At 48.1% G+C, this 13081-nt stretch overlaps 1 protein-coding gene across 1 annotated transcript; it reads right to left on the reverse strand.

Moving 5' to 3' along the window:
• Positions 1-12488: 12488 nt before the first annotated feature.
• Positions 12489-12845, reverse strand: LOC102480502 (cytochrome c oxidase assembly factor 4 homolog, mitochondrial-like). Its single transcript, XM_006144648.1, has one exon. It carries the CDS (start codon positions 12843-12845, stop codon positions 12489-12491), a length of 357 nt encoding a protein of 118 aa, XP_006144710.1.
• Positions 12846-13081: the final 236 nt, after the last annotated feature.

The raw sequence follows: 13081 nt of genomic DNA on the forward strand, positions 1-13081 counted from the left end.
GTTCCGAGGTGGGAAAGCGCAGGTGTGAGTGAGGAAAGAGTTGGGCGAGGCTGGAGCTCGAGTGTGGGCAGAGTAGTTGGAAATAAACTTGGAAAGGAAGAAGCGATGCTGGGACTTTATTTGGAGCAGAACAGAGATGCGGTCGGAGTGGTGCTTGTTGAACTCCTCGGGAATGGGGCGGGCGGGGGAGACTGGAAGCGGTGAGGCCGGTCCCACAGCACTGCCTGTGAGCCCATCTGCACCCCAGGAGGGCTGCCACCCGCTCTGCTCACCAGCCCTGAAAGGTGCAGGCGATGCCCGCCAACCCAGGGCAGTACCCAGCCAACCTAGACAGACTAGGGAGCCCTAAGGGACAGAGGGTCTGTCGTGTCGTTGTTCTGTGGCAGCTGGGGCCCATCTGTTGCTTTGGGCTCCGGCCTGGTGCCACGTTTTAAGCCCTTGCCATTCCCTAGAACGGTGGCTATGGTGTTGTCTCCTGAGATCAGCGAGAAGTCAGAGAATGCCAGGAGTCGCTCAGGCAGAAGGAATGGACCAGCTCCTGGAGCGCATTATGGTTATCTTTGTTTCTGTTTAACCAAGGACACGCCAGGGAGAAAGGGCATTACATCACCCAAGCCATCTCTCATTGGCTGGCCATTCCCCAAGGGGGCGGGCTCTCTTTCCAGTTGCTTAGCTCTCCTGAGTACCAGACACAGCAGGGAGGTCTGTCCTGTCACTTCGGTTCCCAGATTCAACGCCCCTGATGTCACTGGGTTACAGCAAGAGTGAGACAACACGATGGTGGTAAATGTTAGCGGACAGGAACGATGCACCCTGGAGAAGGCTCCTCGGAGCTTGGTGTTGACTCCTTTAAGGCTGCTTCCGACCTCGCCTTACTACGTGAATTCATAATGCAGCGTGCACGAGGGACAGGAGTAATGAAACGGTGGCACTCGCTCACCTACTTAGTGTCCTCTAGAACAGAATGCAGATGAATGGGTTCTGTCGGTGCGTTTTATCACAAAGCTTCGATTTCCAGTTCCTGCAGGGATTCTTATCCTCGCGCCTGGGAGTTTCAGGTGCCATCTCTGTTTTCATTATCTGTCTCATTTCTAGAAGGTTAATAACTCAGCTGAGTTTTTTTTTTTTAAATCTCATATGATTACATTGAAAAAGGGAAATGTTCACAATTGCGTTTCTCCATACTTGAATTTGATGTTCTTTTTGGATAAGGAAGAGAGTGAAAAATGAATGCTACCTTTTTTTTTTTTTGACAGTTAAAAAGCAACATATTTCTCAAGTGAAATCTCCCTTAATCCATCAAACAGTCACAACTAGTTAATGAAAAAAAGAGTAAAGAACACAATTACAAAGGAATCTTATTTTAAAATAGCCACTGGGCAGGTACAGTAATAAAACTTTTAATGGCCATTTGATTTTTCATTTCGGAGCTCATTTGTGGTGAAATTACTTGGTGGGGACTAGAAGCAGAGTGTTAGCCTGGGAGACAAAACTCGTTGGTGTCTGAAATAATAAAAAGGAGCATTATTCTCTGATGACATGGATCTTTCTCAGGAGCTCACAGCTCCCTACAAGCAACCTTACCCAAGCTCCAGCGCTTCCTCGGAGCTGGCCAGGGAGCACTGCCTCCCGGTCACCTCTGTCCTGGCCTTCTGGGTGTGGGCTGATGAAGTCCTGAGGGGCCATCACTTTTCTCGGGTCTCACCGCTCCTGAATTAAGTGCAATCTGGGCCTAGGGACTCCTGGTGCGAGCCTGCCCAGGTGTGAGTCTCCTTCGAGAGTTGTACAAGGAGTAACTGAAGGTCCCAGTCATCAGCGTTATGGAGGCTCCAGGGAAGTGAGGTCGAGGCCTGAGCCCCACACAACACAGAGGCTCTGACCCACGGCGTGTTTTCTTTGCTCACTCACATTAGTCTTTCTGTAACCCAGACCACATTACAGTGATATCCAAGGGAACCCTTCGGTGAAATGCTTGTGAAGGGCTTGTCTGTTTTCAGAGTGGGTTTGAGTCATTATTTTTATATCTGAATGTCAAGAGCCATGTGGGGCTGGGATTAGAAGCTCAGGCTTTGCAGGTGCGCAGGGCTGGGCTTCCAGCTTCTGCACCCCCTAGCTGCGTGGCCTTGTTGATGGAAACCCTTGGAATGTCAATTTTCTTTTCTGTAGAATTAGCATAATAAATGTTTTTCATAAACTTGGTGTATGGATTAAATGAGATTCTATATTTCTATCTCTCACTATGTGAGACTATATATATTAAATGAGATTATACACACATATAGGTAACTATGGGGTTACATCCTGATAAACCCATCCTAAATTGAAAACATCATAATCAAAGATGCATTTAATACACCTACCCTACCAAACAGCAGGGCTTGGCTGAGCCTACCTTAAACGTGCTCAGGACACACGTTAGCTACGGCTGATTGAAGCTATATAACACAGGCCTGTTTTGTAACAGCGTAGAATAGCTCAGGTAATGTGTTACGTACCGTATTGAAGGTGAAAACAGAATGGTAGTGTGGGTACTGGTAGTATGATTTCTTTCTTTCTTTCTTTCTTTTTTTTTTTTTGAAGAGATTTTTCCTATAGGGTGTGTGCGCTCGCCAGACAGACAGAGAGAGATAGAGAGACAGAAAGCAAGAAATCACCCCCCAGGGGGGATGGCCACACCGCAATCCCTTCTCCTCCATTCTCCTCTCAGGATCTTGGGCACGCATGCACACGCGCCCGGCGTGAATTTAAGCCACCGGGTCTGGGACTCGAACCGCAGTCGACTACGTGGGAGTCCAGCGACATAGCCATTACGCTAACTGCTGGTTCCCCTAATATGCATTTTCTGAGAACTCTTTAAAGACCCCCCTTCATATGTAAATTCAAGGAAAATGCACATGATAAAAAAAAGAAGAGATTTCAAACTTTTTCACCAAAATAAACTCATACTTTAATTCCATTTTTGTCATGAACTTCTTTTTTATTAGAGGATTTTGCCATAGAGCATGCGTGCTCACTGGAGAGAGAGAAACAGAGATAGTGAGAGGGACAGTGAGAAATCACCCTTTGGAGGGATGGCCATGCCACAGTCCCTTCTCCTCCATTCTCCTCTTGGGATTTTGGGCATGCACACACATGCACCGGTGTGAGTTTTAAGCCACTGGGTCCAAGATTCGAACCGTGGTCAACTATGTGGAAGTCCAGTGATGTAACCATTACACCATCTGCTGGTCCCACCCAGTGTGATTTAAAGCCCCTGGGCCCTGGACTTGTACCACAGTCAGCCATGTGGGAGTCCAGTGACATACCGCTATGCCATCTGCTGGCCCTTTGCCATGAACTTCTTAAAGTCTTCTTAAATGCATACATACACACACTGGCAGACATAAACACACACACACAGTGCCTGGCACATAGCAAATATTCAAAGATTACATTTCTTTCTCATTTTTTTTAGAGAGATTTTTACCATAGGGTGTGTGTTTGCTGGAGAGACAGAGACAGAGAGAGAAAGTGAGAAATCATCCCCTAGTGGGGATGGCCATGCTGCAATCTTTTCTCTTCCATTCTGTCGGGATTTGGGGCACACACACACACACGCACACACACACACACCTGTATGTTTTAAGCTACCACATCCAGGACTTGAACCTCAATTGGCCATGTGGGGCTAAGCATGTGTGAGTGCCCAAGATCCCGAGAGGAGAATGAAGGAGAAGGGATTACGGCATGGCCATTCCCCCTGGGGGGGGTGATTTCTTGCTCTCTGTCTCTGTCTCTGTCTGTCTGGTGAGCACATGTGCCGTATAGCAAAAAGCTCTCTCAAAAAAAAAACAAAACTCTTTTTTCTTGGACTGGCCCATAGCATGGCGGTTAAGGGGGCGGACTCCTCCAAAGCTGGCTGTGTGTTCCAATCCCAAACCCGCTGGCCCGAAAATCATGCTGTGTCGTGCCTGTGCATGCCCAAAATCCTGAGAGGAAATGGAGGAGCAGGGATTGTAGCATGGCCATTCCCCTTGGGGAGTGATTTCTCACTTCCCCTGTCTCTTGTCTCTCTGTTTTTCTGTCTGGCAAGTGCACACACTATAGCAGAAACAAAAACAATTCTTTTTCTTTATTCAGGATAGAGCATGTGCAAGTGCACATGAGGTTGCGTGCGTGTGTGTGAGAGGGAGAAAAGCACCCTTCGCAGGGGCTGGCCACACTGCAGTTACCTTCCTCCAGTCCTTTAACCCCGGGATCTTGGGCACTGGCGCATGTGCCTGGAGCTTTAGGGGCCACTTTCTCTTTGAGTCACACATATTGCCCTCCCCCCGCAAAAACTGACCCTGGCTATTATTTTAGAGGAAGAACATTTCCAATCCTTAAACCAAGCAAAACAAAAACAGAAGCAGAACTTTCTAAAGCGGTGGCTCAGGAGGAGACAGAATGGAAGCTCAGGTGACTGGTTCGGCGGAAGCCTCTTCGTCTACGCAGGGCCACTGGTGTACCCTGGGGTGAGGAGCTCCTGGGGAACAGGGACCGGCCAGCAGCTTGGCAGACCTGAGTGCAAGGCCGCGTCTAGAGCCGCTTCCCACCTAGGCAGCATGAGCCCTTGCCTAGAGGAGAAAGGGCTTTGTGCCCAAAACGAAAGAGCTTGTGACTAAGGCATGTGACATTCGAGCCTCAAGAGACCTTCCCCTGCCAACGCTCCAGCTGAGTGTCACCAGGGAGCAGAGGCTTTTCTCCCACGTGGAGCTCCAGGGCCCTCCTAGCCATGTTGAGGCTGAGCCTACGGGCACCTGCGGTTCTGGAGGGCAGAGAGGCCACTGGCTTGGAGAGGTTTCTCTGGGATCAGGGTTGAGGTCTCCTCTTTGCCCCTATGCAACTTGAGGGATGCTATAAATACACACTCTGGGGATTCCCTAATCCTTTTAGGAGAGGGTAATTTTGATGTCAGACTGGTTGGAGCTGTGAGTCATCACGATTTGGATATTAATATTGATGCAGTCGTATTTGGGGCCACAGTCTAGAGGGCCTGAGCTATTTTGGCTACAGAGGCACAGAAACAATTTACATGATGTATTCTTCAGGGCTTCACACTCGATTCTCTAATTTAACCATTCGTTATCATTCACTGAAAAACAACACCCAAACCCCAAACAGCTCAAGATGTAAGTTGTATCTTCTGGAGAGCCACTCAGAGGAAATCTAATCAACCGTCTCACCTGCTTTCCAAATGATGAGCAACTTGGTTTAGACGCTTTTTTTTTTCCTTTTTTTCTTGGTTTCTTTTTCATTTTAGAGATTTTTGCCTTAGGGCAAATGCACTTGTTGTAGAGTCAGAAAGAGACAAAGAGAAAGCGAGAAATCACTCCTCGGGGGGGATGGCCACACCACAATCCCCTCTCTTCCATTTTCCTCTTAGAATTGTGGGCATGTACACACATGCGCCTGGTGTGAGTTTCAAGCCACTGAGTCTGGGACCAAACCACTGTCAACCATGTGGGAGTCCAGTGCCTTAACCACTTACAGCACCTGGATGCTTAACTATTAATACGCCAGCGGATTTGACCATTGAATGTCTGGCATCGTGTAACAGACTTTCCACGGTCAAGGTGATGGAAGGAACTCAGGGAGTTTTTCACTTGTCTAATTGTTGTCTTGGAGTCCAACCCTGTAGCTTAGTGGTCAAGGGGGCCAGATCCCACTATGGCTGACTGAGGTTCAAATCTTGGCCCTGGCAGCTTGAAAGACACACGGGATGCACCAAACATCCCAACAGGATGGAGAAATGGAAAAGTGATTGTGGCAAGACTCAGATGTGTCTCAGATGAAAACACACACACGCAGTGACTGGCACAGAGTAAATAATTAGTATTATTATGAGGGATGCCTTCTCCTTCTTCCTCACTCTCTCTCTGTCTCTCTCTGGGGAGGACATGTGCTCTCTGGCAATTAACATAAAATGCTGTCTTGGTTTCTGAGGTGACGACACTATTCTCTAGGAATACTTCAGACCTTTAAAAAGTCTCTTGCTGAATGACTTTTCTCACACAGCCACCAGCCACATAGGGTCACGACTTTAACCTCAGGAACTTAAAATGAGGAAAACGGTGTGATGCCAGACAGTGGCTCAGAACACGGTTGTGAGGGTGTCTCCTGACTGCGTGGGGTGGAGACACACGCTTCCCTTCCCTTCGCAGTCACACGCGTGAAGACTGAAGCAACACAGAGGCTTCGCCGAAGACAGCAGTCATGAAACCCTTGAAAAGAGGCTTCGTTATAGGATGACTGAAGGCCGTTTGTGATGACATCAAGCAGATGTTACCGGCTTTTCCATGTCATAGAAAGGAGTTAGAGAATTGCAGAACTGTGTCACAGTGAATGGCGGAGATATTTTGACTTGGACCTGAAAACGCGAGTATCAGGGAGCACAACTAGGAGGTGGGACTCCTTCCTCCTTGAAGCCATTGCTTCTCTTGGCCTCCAGAACCTCACATCTTCCCATTTGGGCCACTCTCACCGTGGCTGTGCTATTGCAGTCTCTTAGCTGGATCTTTTTTTTTTTTTTTAATAACTTTATTTACTTATTTTAATTTGAGCAGAGAGGGACTGAGAGAGAGAGAGAGAGAGAGAGAGAGAGAGAGAGAGCAAGCCGCCAGGCCTGGTACTCGAATTCCAGTCAGCCATGTGAGAGTCCAACACCCTTAACCACCACAGTACATGCCGGGCCCCCTCTTAGCTGGGTCTTCTGAATGCTGGTGTGTTGATGTGTCCCTCTTCTGTCTATCTTCCTGCTTTGGCTGAGATAATGGGTACGTGGTTTTAACTATTATCGACATTGGGGTACTTTCGTATCTATGTCTCTAAGCCATGCCAGTGCTTGGAGCTGCGGGCTGATCACCCAACATGCCAGCTCACCCTCTCCACTGGATGTCAAATGAGCATTTCAAGCCTGCTATGTCCAACACGGAGCCCCTGGACTCCTCCCCTGGACCCCTTCAACCCACATTCTTCCCATCTCATTAGCAAGTTCATCCTCACAACTGTTCGGACTAAGGTGCCTTAGAGTCATTGTGATGAGTCCAGTGGTGGCTCCCCAAAGAGATAGGTCCACTTCCCAATCCCCCAAGACGAAAGTCTTTAAAGGTGTAATTCGGAGGCCAGTCAGTGATGTGCAGGTTAAGGCAGCTGGATCCCACATGCTGACTGCACAGTTCAACTTCTGGACCTGGTGGCTTAAAAAACACACCTGGTGCATGTATGTGTGTACCCCAAATCCCGAAAGGGGAATGGAGGAGGAGGGATTGTGCCGGATCGTGAGCTAGCTCTAGCCGGCGGTGCCGTGGTTAGGTGGTGTGGAGAGGAAATCAGAACTTATATGGCTGACCGAGGTTTAAACCCACATGGCTGCTCAGGTTCTCGGCTCTGGCAGCTTGAAAAACATGGCGTGTGTGTGCTTGTGCCCAGGACCCTAATGGGATGGAGGAAGAAGGGTTGTAGTGTGACACTGCCCCACTGGAGGGTGCCTTCTCGCTCCTCTCTCTCTCTCTTTCTGGTGAGGGGATATGCTCTCTGGCCATAATGAAAAGTGAATAATTGTGGTAAAATACACATAACATAAAAATTACCACCTTTTTCTTTTTCCTAATATTTTCCCCATAGGGCATGTACACTCACCACAGAGAGACAGGGAGCGAGAAATCAACCCTCAGGGGGTGTGGCCACATGCAGTCCCTTCTCCTTCATTCTCCTCTTGAGATTTTGGGCAAGCATGCTCACATACCCTTTGTGTTTTTCAAGCCACCAGGCCCGGGACTTGAACCACAGAGTCGGCTGTGTAGGAGTTCAGCGCCTTCACCACCATGCCACCTGCTGGCTCCATTGTAACCACTTGAAAGTGTACAATTCAGTAGTGCTAAGTGCATTTATGCTGTCGTACAATCCATCTCTAGAACGTTTTCATGTTGTAGAACTGAAGTTCCGACTGGCTTAGAGGCCTAACAGTAATGCACTGCCCAAGAAAAGCCAGTTCCCAGATGGCAACCACAGTTCACATCTCAGCCCAGGCAGCCCGGAACATGCCAGACATGCTTGTGAGTTCCAGGATGCTGCAGACGGGGCCTGGGGGAAGGAGGTCACGGTGTGACCATTCCCTGTGTACACCATCTCTCTCGCTATCACGTCTATGTGCACCTGTTCTACCGCGAGTAAAGAAAAGGAGAGGAGGAACAGACTCGGAAATTTTGTATGCATTGGGTACTAACTCGCATTCTTCTACGCCCAGCCCCTGGCAACCACCCTTTTTTTCTTTAAATTTGACTGCTCCAAATCCCTGTGTAGGTAAACCCTGTGGTGTTTGTCTCTTTGTGACGCACTTATTTCAGTTAGCAAAATGCCCTCAAGTTTCATCCGTGTTGTAGCCACATGTCAGAATTTCCTCCATCTTTCCCCTTCCTTTATGAATTCAAAGCTGTTCTTTCGAATAACACCTCTTGCTCCCTTGGAATGATCCAGTCCCCTCGAGTCCACAGGAAAAGAGACCAACCTTAACTTCCCCAGGAAGTGCTGAGCTTGGGAGTTTGTGTCACAGGGTTTCCCATTAAGCTCCGAGTGTCATCAGCTTGGCCGCCTTAATGGGCTTGGGTCCCTTGCTGGGATCACACAGGGGAGGTTGGGGGTTCCTTGGCTGGAGAAAGTCCTATCCCTGCCATGGCATCATTCCAGTGCCCTCGCATGCCCTCACACTGACCCCTACACAGTCCCTTAAGGAAGAACCTTTTCCCCATGTTAGTGGGCACAAGTCAGTTCTTCATCCCATGGGGCCAGCAGGTGACTTGGTGGTTAAGGTGCTGGACTCCCACATGGTTGACCACAGTTCGATTCTTGGACCTAGAGGCTTGCTTTCTCACTTTCCCTCTCTCTCTCTCTGTCTCTCTCTGATCAAATTAAAACAGTAATAACAACAACAAATTCTTTAAAAAAGTAACTTTCAAAAAATATTTCAGCCCATAAAATGATTGCTGTAAGTCTCAGGAAGAAACTCAGGTATCGGACCACAATTCAGATCTTTTCATAATGATCTTTCTGGGAGAAGCAATCCTTCTTGGGTAGAGGAGGTGAAACTGGACAAAGGGAAGCAATTTCTTTTTTTGATTATTTATTTATTTATTTATTTATTTATTTATTTATTTATTTGGAGAGGTTTTTGCTATAGGGCGCATGCACTCGCTGGAAAGACAGAGAGAGACAGAGAGACAGAAAGCAAGAAATTTCCTTCAGGGGGGATGGCCACGCCACAATCCCTTCTCCTCCATTCTCCTCTCAGGATCTTGGGCACACACGCACATGCGCCCGGCGTGAGTTTAAGCCACCGGGTCCTGCACTCGAACCGCGGTGGGCTACGTGGGAGTTCAGTGACATAGCCATTATGCTAACTGCTGGTCCCAAGGGAAGCAATTTCATTGGCAACCTTCTCAGAACCAGAGAAGGCTGCTCAATAATTGAGGGGAAAAAATGCATGCACAATACATGCGTACATATGTGTGCATGTGTTGTGCCCAGCACTATTCTAAGAGCTTCTCAACACCAAGTCATTTAATTCTCAGAATTTTCAGAGATAGGAGCGGGGACTAGCAGATGGATAATGGTTACATTGCTGGACTTCCACGTAGCCACCATGGTTCTAGTCCTGGACCTGATGGCTTAAAAAACTCATACCGAGCACGTGTGTGTGGGTGCCCAAAATCCTGAGAGGAGAATGGAGGAGAAAGGGATTGCGACATGGCCATCAATCCTGGGGGGTGATTTCTCATGTTCTCTCTCTCTCTCTGTCTCTCTGGTGAGCACATATGTGCTCCTATAACAAAAACAAACAAACAAGAAACAAACCAAAAACCTCTCTGGAAAAAAAAAGATCAGATCTGTCTTTACCCCATCCTGACCCCCATTTAACAACCAGCAGCATCAGGCACTGGGGCCTTCCCCAGAGCACAGGGCTAGCAGGCAGCCATGCCTGGTTTCACACTGAGCAGTTGACTGCATGGTCTACTCGGCCATTACAGGCTACTGCTTCCAAGGCCTTGAAATACTCTGCCCTGTTCCATTAGCTTTCTTTTTCTTCCTTAACCCGCTTCTCTCTAGGAAAAAGCAAAAGCAAGTAACCTGTTAAATCTCACCAGCGAACGAATCATCTTGCAAACAGTTGCAGCTTCCAGAAAGCAGCTGCACCCTAAGTCCTGTTTAGTTCTGGCTCTTTGGAGGAAACAGGTGGTCGGAGTCTTGTGGGTGGATACAGAGGTGCCGTATTCTGAGCAAACAGGAACGTGAAACTCCACGCACAAAACAAACACAGCCAGAGGGTGGTGGTTTACATTATGAAAGTTTTCTCTGATGTTGAAAAGCATCAGGGTAGAGTTTCAATAAAGAGCAGCTTGTGTGTTTGGCTAGACGGTTGGGGTGGGAAACCCCTAGAATTGAAATGTTCCGAGCTCAGTTTAACCCTTTGAAGATGATTGCTAAAATGATTGTGTAATCGGTGAGAAAAGAAAATCTTGGGAGCAGCAGCTGGTATCATGGTTAAGGCATTGACTCCCAAGAAGTTGACTGTGGTTCGAGTCCTGGACCTGCCGGCTGAAACTCAAGTCAGGTGCATGTGCATGCATGCCAAAGATAATAAGAGGAGAATGGAGGAGAAGGGATTGCCTCATGGCCATCCCCCCCGGGGGTGGTTTCTCACTTTCTGTCTCTATGTCTCTCCAGCGAGTACACGTGTCCCATTGCAAAAATCTCTCTCTCAAAAACAAACAAACAAACAAACAAAAAACAGAAAAATATTGTTGACTCCCTCCTCCCAAATCATCTTTAAAAATGACAGTTAGAGGGGTTGGCAGGTGGCGTGGTGGTTGGAGGCGCTGGATTCCCACATGGTCGACTGCAGTTCGAGTCCCAGACCTGGCAGCTTTCTCTCTCTCTCTTTCTCTCTCATTCTATCCCTTTCTGGTCAAACTGAAATGAACAAATGAATAAATGAATTAAATAGAGTTAAAAAAAGAATGATTTAAAATAAAAACATGACTCTTAGAGGAACACGTCTTCAGTGCAAAGCGGTTGCCTATGGGACAGTCTGGCATTGCGACTCACGTAGAATTACAGTCTGCAGACGGTGTAGCTGTCAGCATTTCCCTGGCTCAGGAGATGAAGGAAGTCTGCTTCAGACAGGCAGCCAGACCCATAACTTCTCATTTACAAGCAGTGCAGGCATGGTCTTATGTATCTGGTTTGTTAAAAGAAAAAAACAAAAACAAAAACTGGCTTCTCCATAACAGAAAAGGTTGTTGAAGGCTCTAGAAAAAACCACATGGGCCAGCAGGTAACACGGAGGATAAGGCACTGGCTCCCACATGGCCAACTCCATGGTTAGGGTCCCAGACCTGGCGGTATGAAAAACATGCCGGGCGCATGTGCGTGTGCCCAAACTCCCGAGAAGAGAATGGAAGAGAAGCGATTGCAGCATGGCCATCCCCTCCCCCACCCCCAGGGTGATTTCTTACTTTCTTTGTCTCTCTGTCTCTTTGCAGTGAGCAACGTGCTCTATAGCAAAAAAAAAAAAAAAAAAAAAAAAAAATCTAAAAAAAAACCCCTGGTTTTCGTCATTTACAAAAAAAAAAAAAAAATCTAAAAAAAGCCCCATGGTTTTGGTCATATTAGCAGTCACTTACATACAACATTGCTTTTTAAAACAGTAATTAAATTTAACCATAAAAAAAATGTAGCTCTTGGGACCAGCAGTTAGCATAATCGCTATGTTGCTGGACTCCCATGGAGTCGACTGCAGTTCGCGTCCTGGACCCGGTGGCTTAAAACTCACGCCGGGTGCGTGTGCGTGCGGGCCCAAGATCCCGAGAGGAGAATGGAGGAGAAGGGATTGCGGCGTGGCCATCCCCCCTGGGGGGTGATTTCTCACTTTCTGTCTCTCTGTCTCTCTCTGTCTGGCGAGCGCACACACCCTATAGCAAAAAAAACTCTCAAAAAAAAATGTAGTTCTTTCAGGAGAAAAGTGTGGTAGAAAGCCTGATCTGAACTTTGATGTTTTACAAGAAAATCTCTTTTCTGAGTTGTTCCAGTGTTATTTTATTTCCATCTGTCAACCTAGATTCTAAGCAACGTGAAGGCAGAGGTCACATTATTCATCCGTTCCCAGCACAACGTCTCAGAAACACTTGCCGTTGTTGAACTCATGACTAAGTAAATGAAGTCTTGATTAAGGAACCAATTTACCTTTAGATCTTTTAAAATGAAAATATCTCTGTAATCAGCTCAGTACTTGGCATGCTGACCCAAGATAGGGGCAAGGAACATCTCTTATTCCACTGTTACACGTGGCACATACTGGTGGAACAAGATGGGACAGGGTGTGTGGCATCCGCCATGAAAATGTGACAGCTCTTGGCGTCGGTCATGTCCAAACCCATGGTGTCTGGCTCTCAACCTCCGTCCCAAAGGCTACCTCAAGTTTTATACCTCCTGGTCCGCATTTCCACCATGCAGGATTTCTTTCCCCATTGCTCTGCGTGCTGGGTTCTGTGGGACCATCCTCCAGGGACAGGAGGTTGGGGGTTGTCGCGGCGGGCACTGGCTGGCTCTTTCCTCCTCTGTAGTTCGTCTCGCCGTCTTGCCTGCCGTTCACTCACGCAGTCTCTGGAGGCCCGCACCTGTGGCCAGCACCGCTGCCCGTCTTGGTGCATTGCAAAGTGGGAGACAGCACAGCCGGAGCGGGAGATGAGCTGGGCCAGCAGGCCCTCTTCCTCATCTTCCTTCTTCACCTGTCGGGCCCATGGATGGCCCTGAGGGGCTGAGGCTGACATCCTGGGGGAGGTGGGAGAAGGACTTGAACGCGCATTCCTGTGCGACAGTGCGGGTCTCGCAGGCTCTTCTGTCAATGCCTCTCACAAGGAACTCTTCTTCTTTTTTTTTTTTTTTTGGAGAGGTTTTCGCTATAGGGCGCGTGCACTCGCCAGACAGACAGAGACATAGAGACAGAAAGCGAGAAATCACCCCCCAGGGGGGATGGCCACGCCGCAATCCCTTCTCCTCCATTCTC

This window comes from Tupaia chinensis, unplaced genomic scaffold (genome assembly GCF_000334495.1).
Source record: "Tupaia chinensis unplaced genomic scaffold, TupChi_1.0 Scaffold000127_2, whole genome shotgun sequence".
Lineage (NCBI taxonomy): Eukaryota > Metazoa > Chordata > Mammalia > Scandentia > Tupaiidae > Tupaia > Tupaia belangeri.

Coding starts and splice junctions, on each gene's coding strand:
- LOC102480502 (XM_006144648.1), bottom strand. CDS start 12,845: ATGTCAGCCTCAGCCCCTCAGGGCCATCCATGGGCCCGACAGGTGAAG.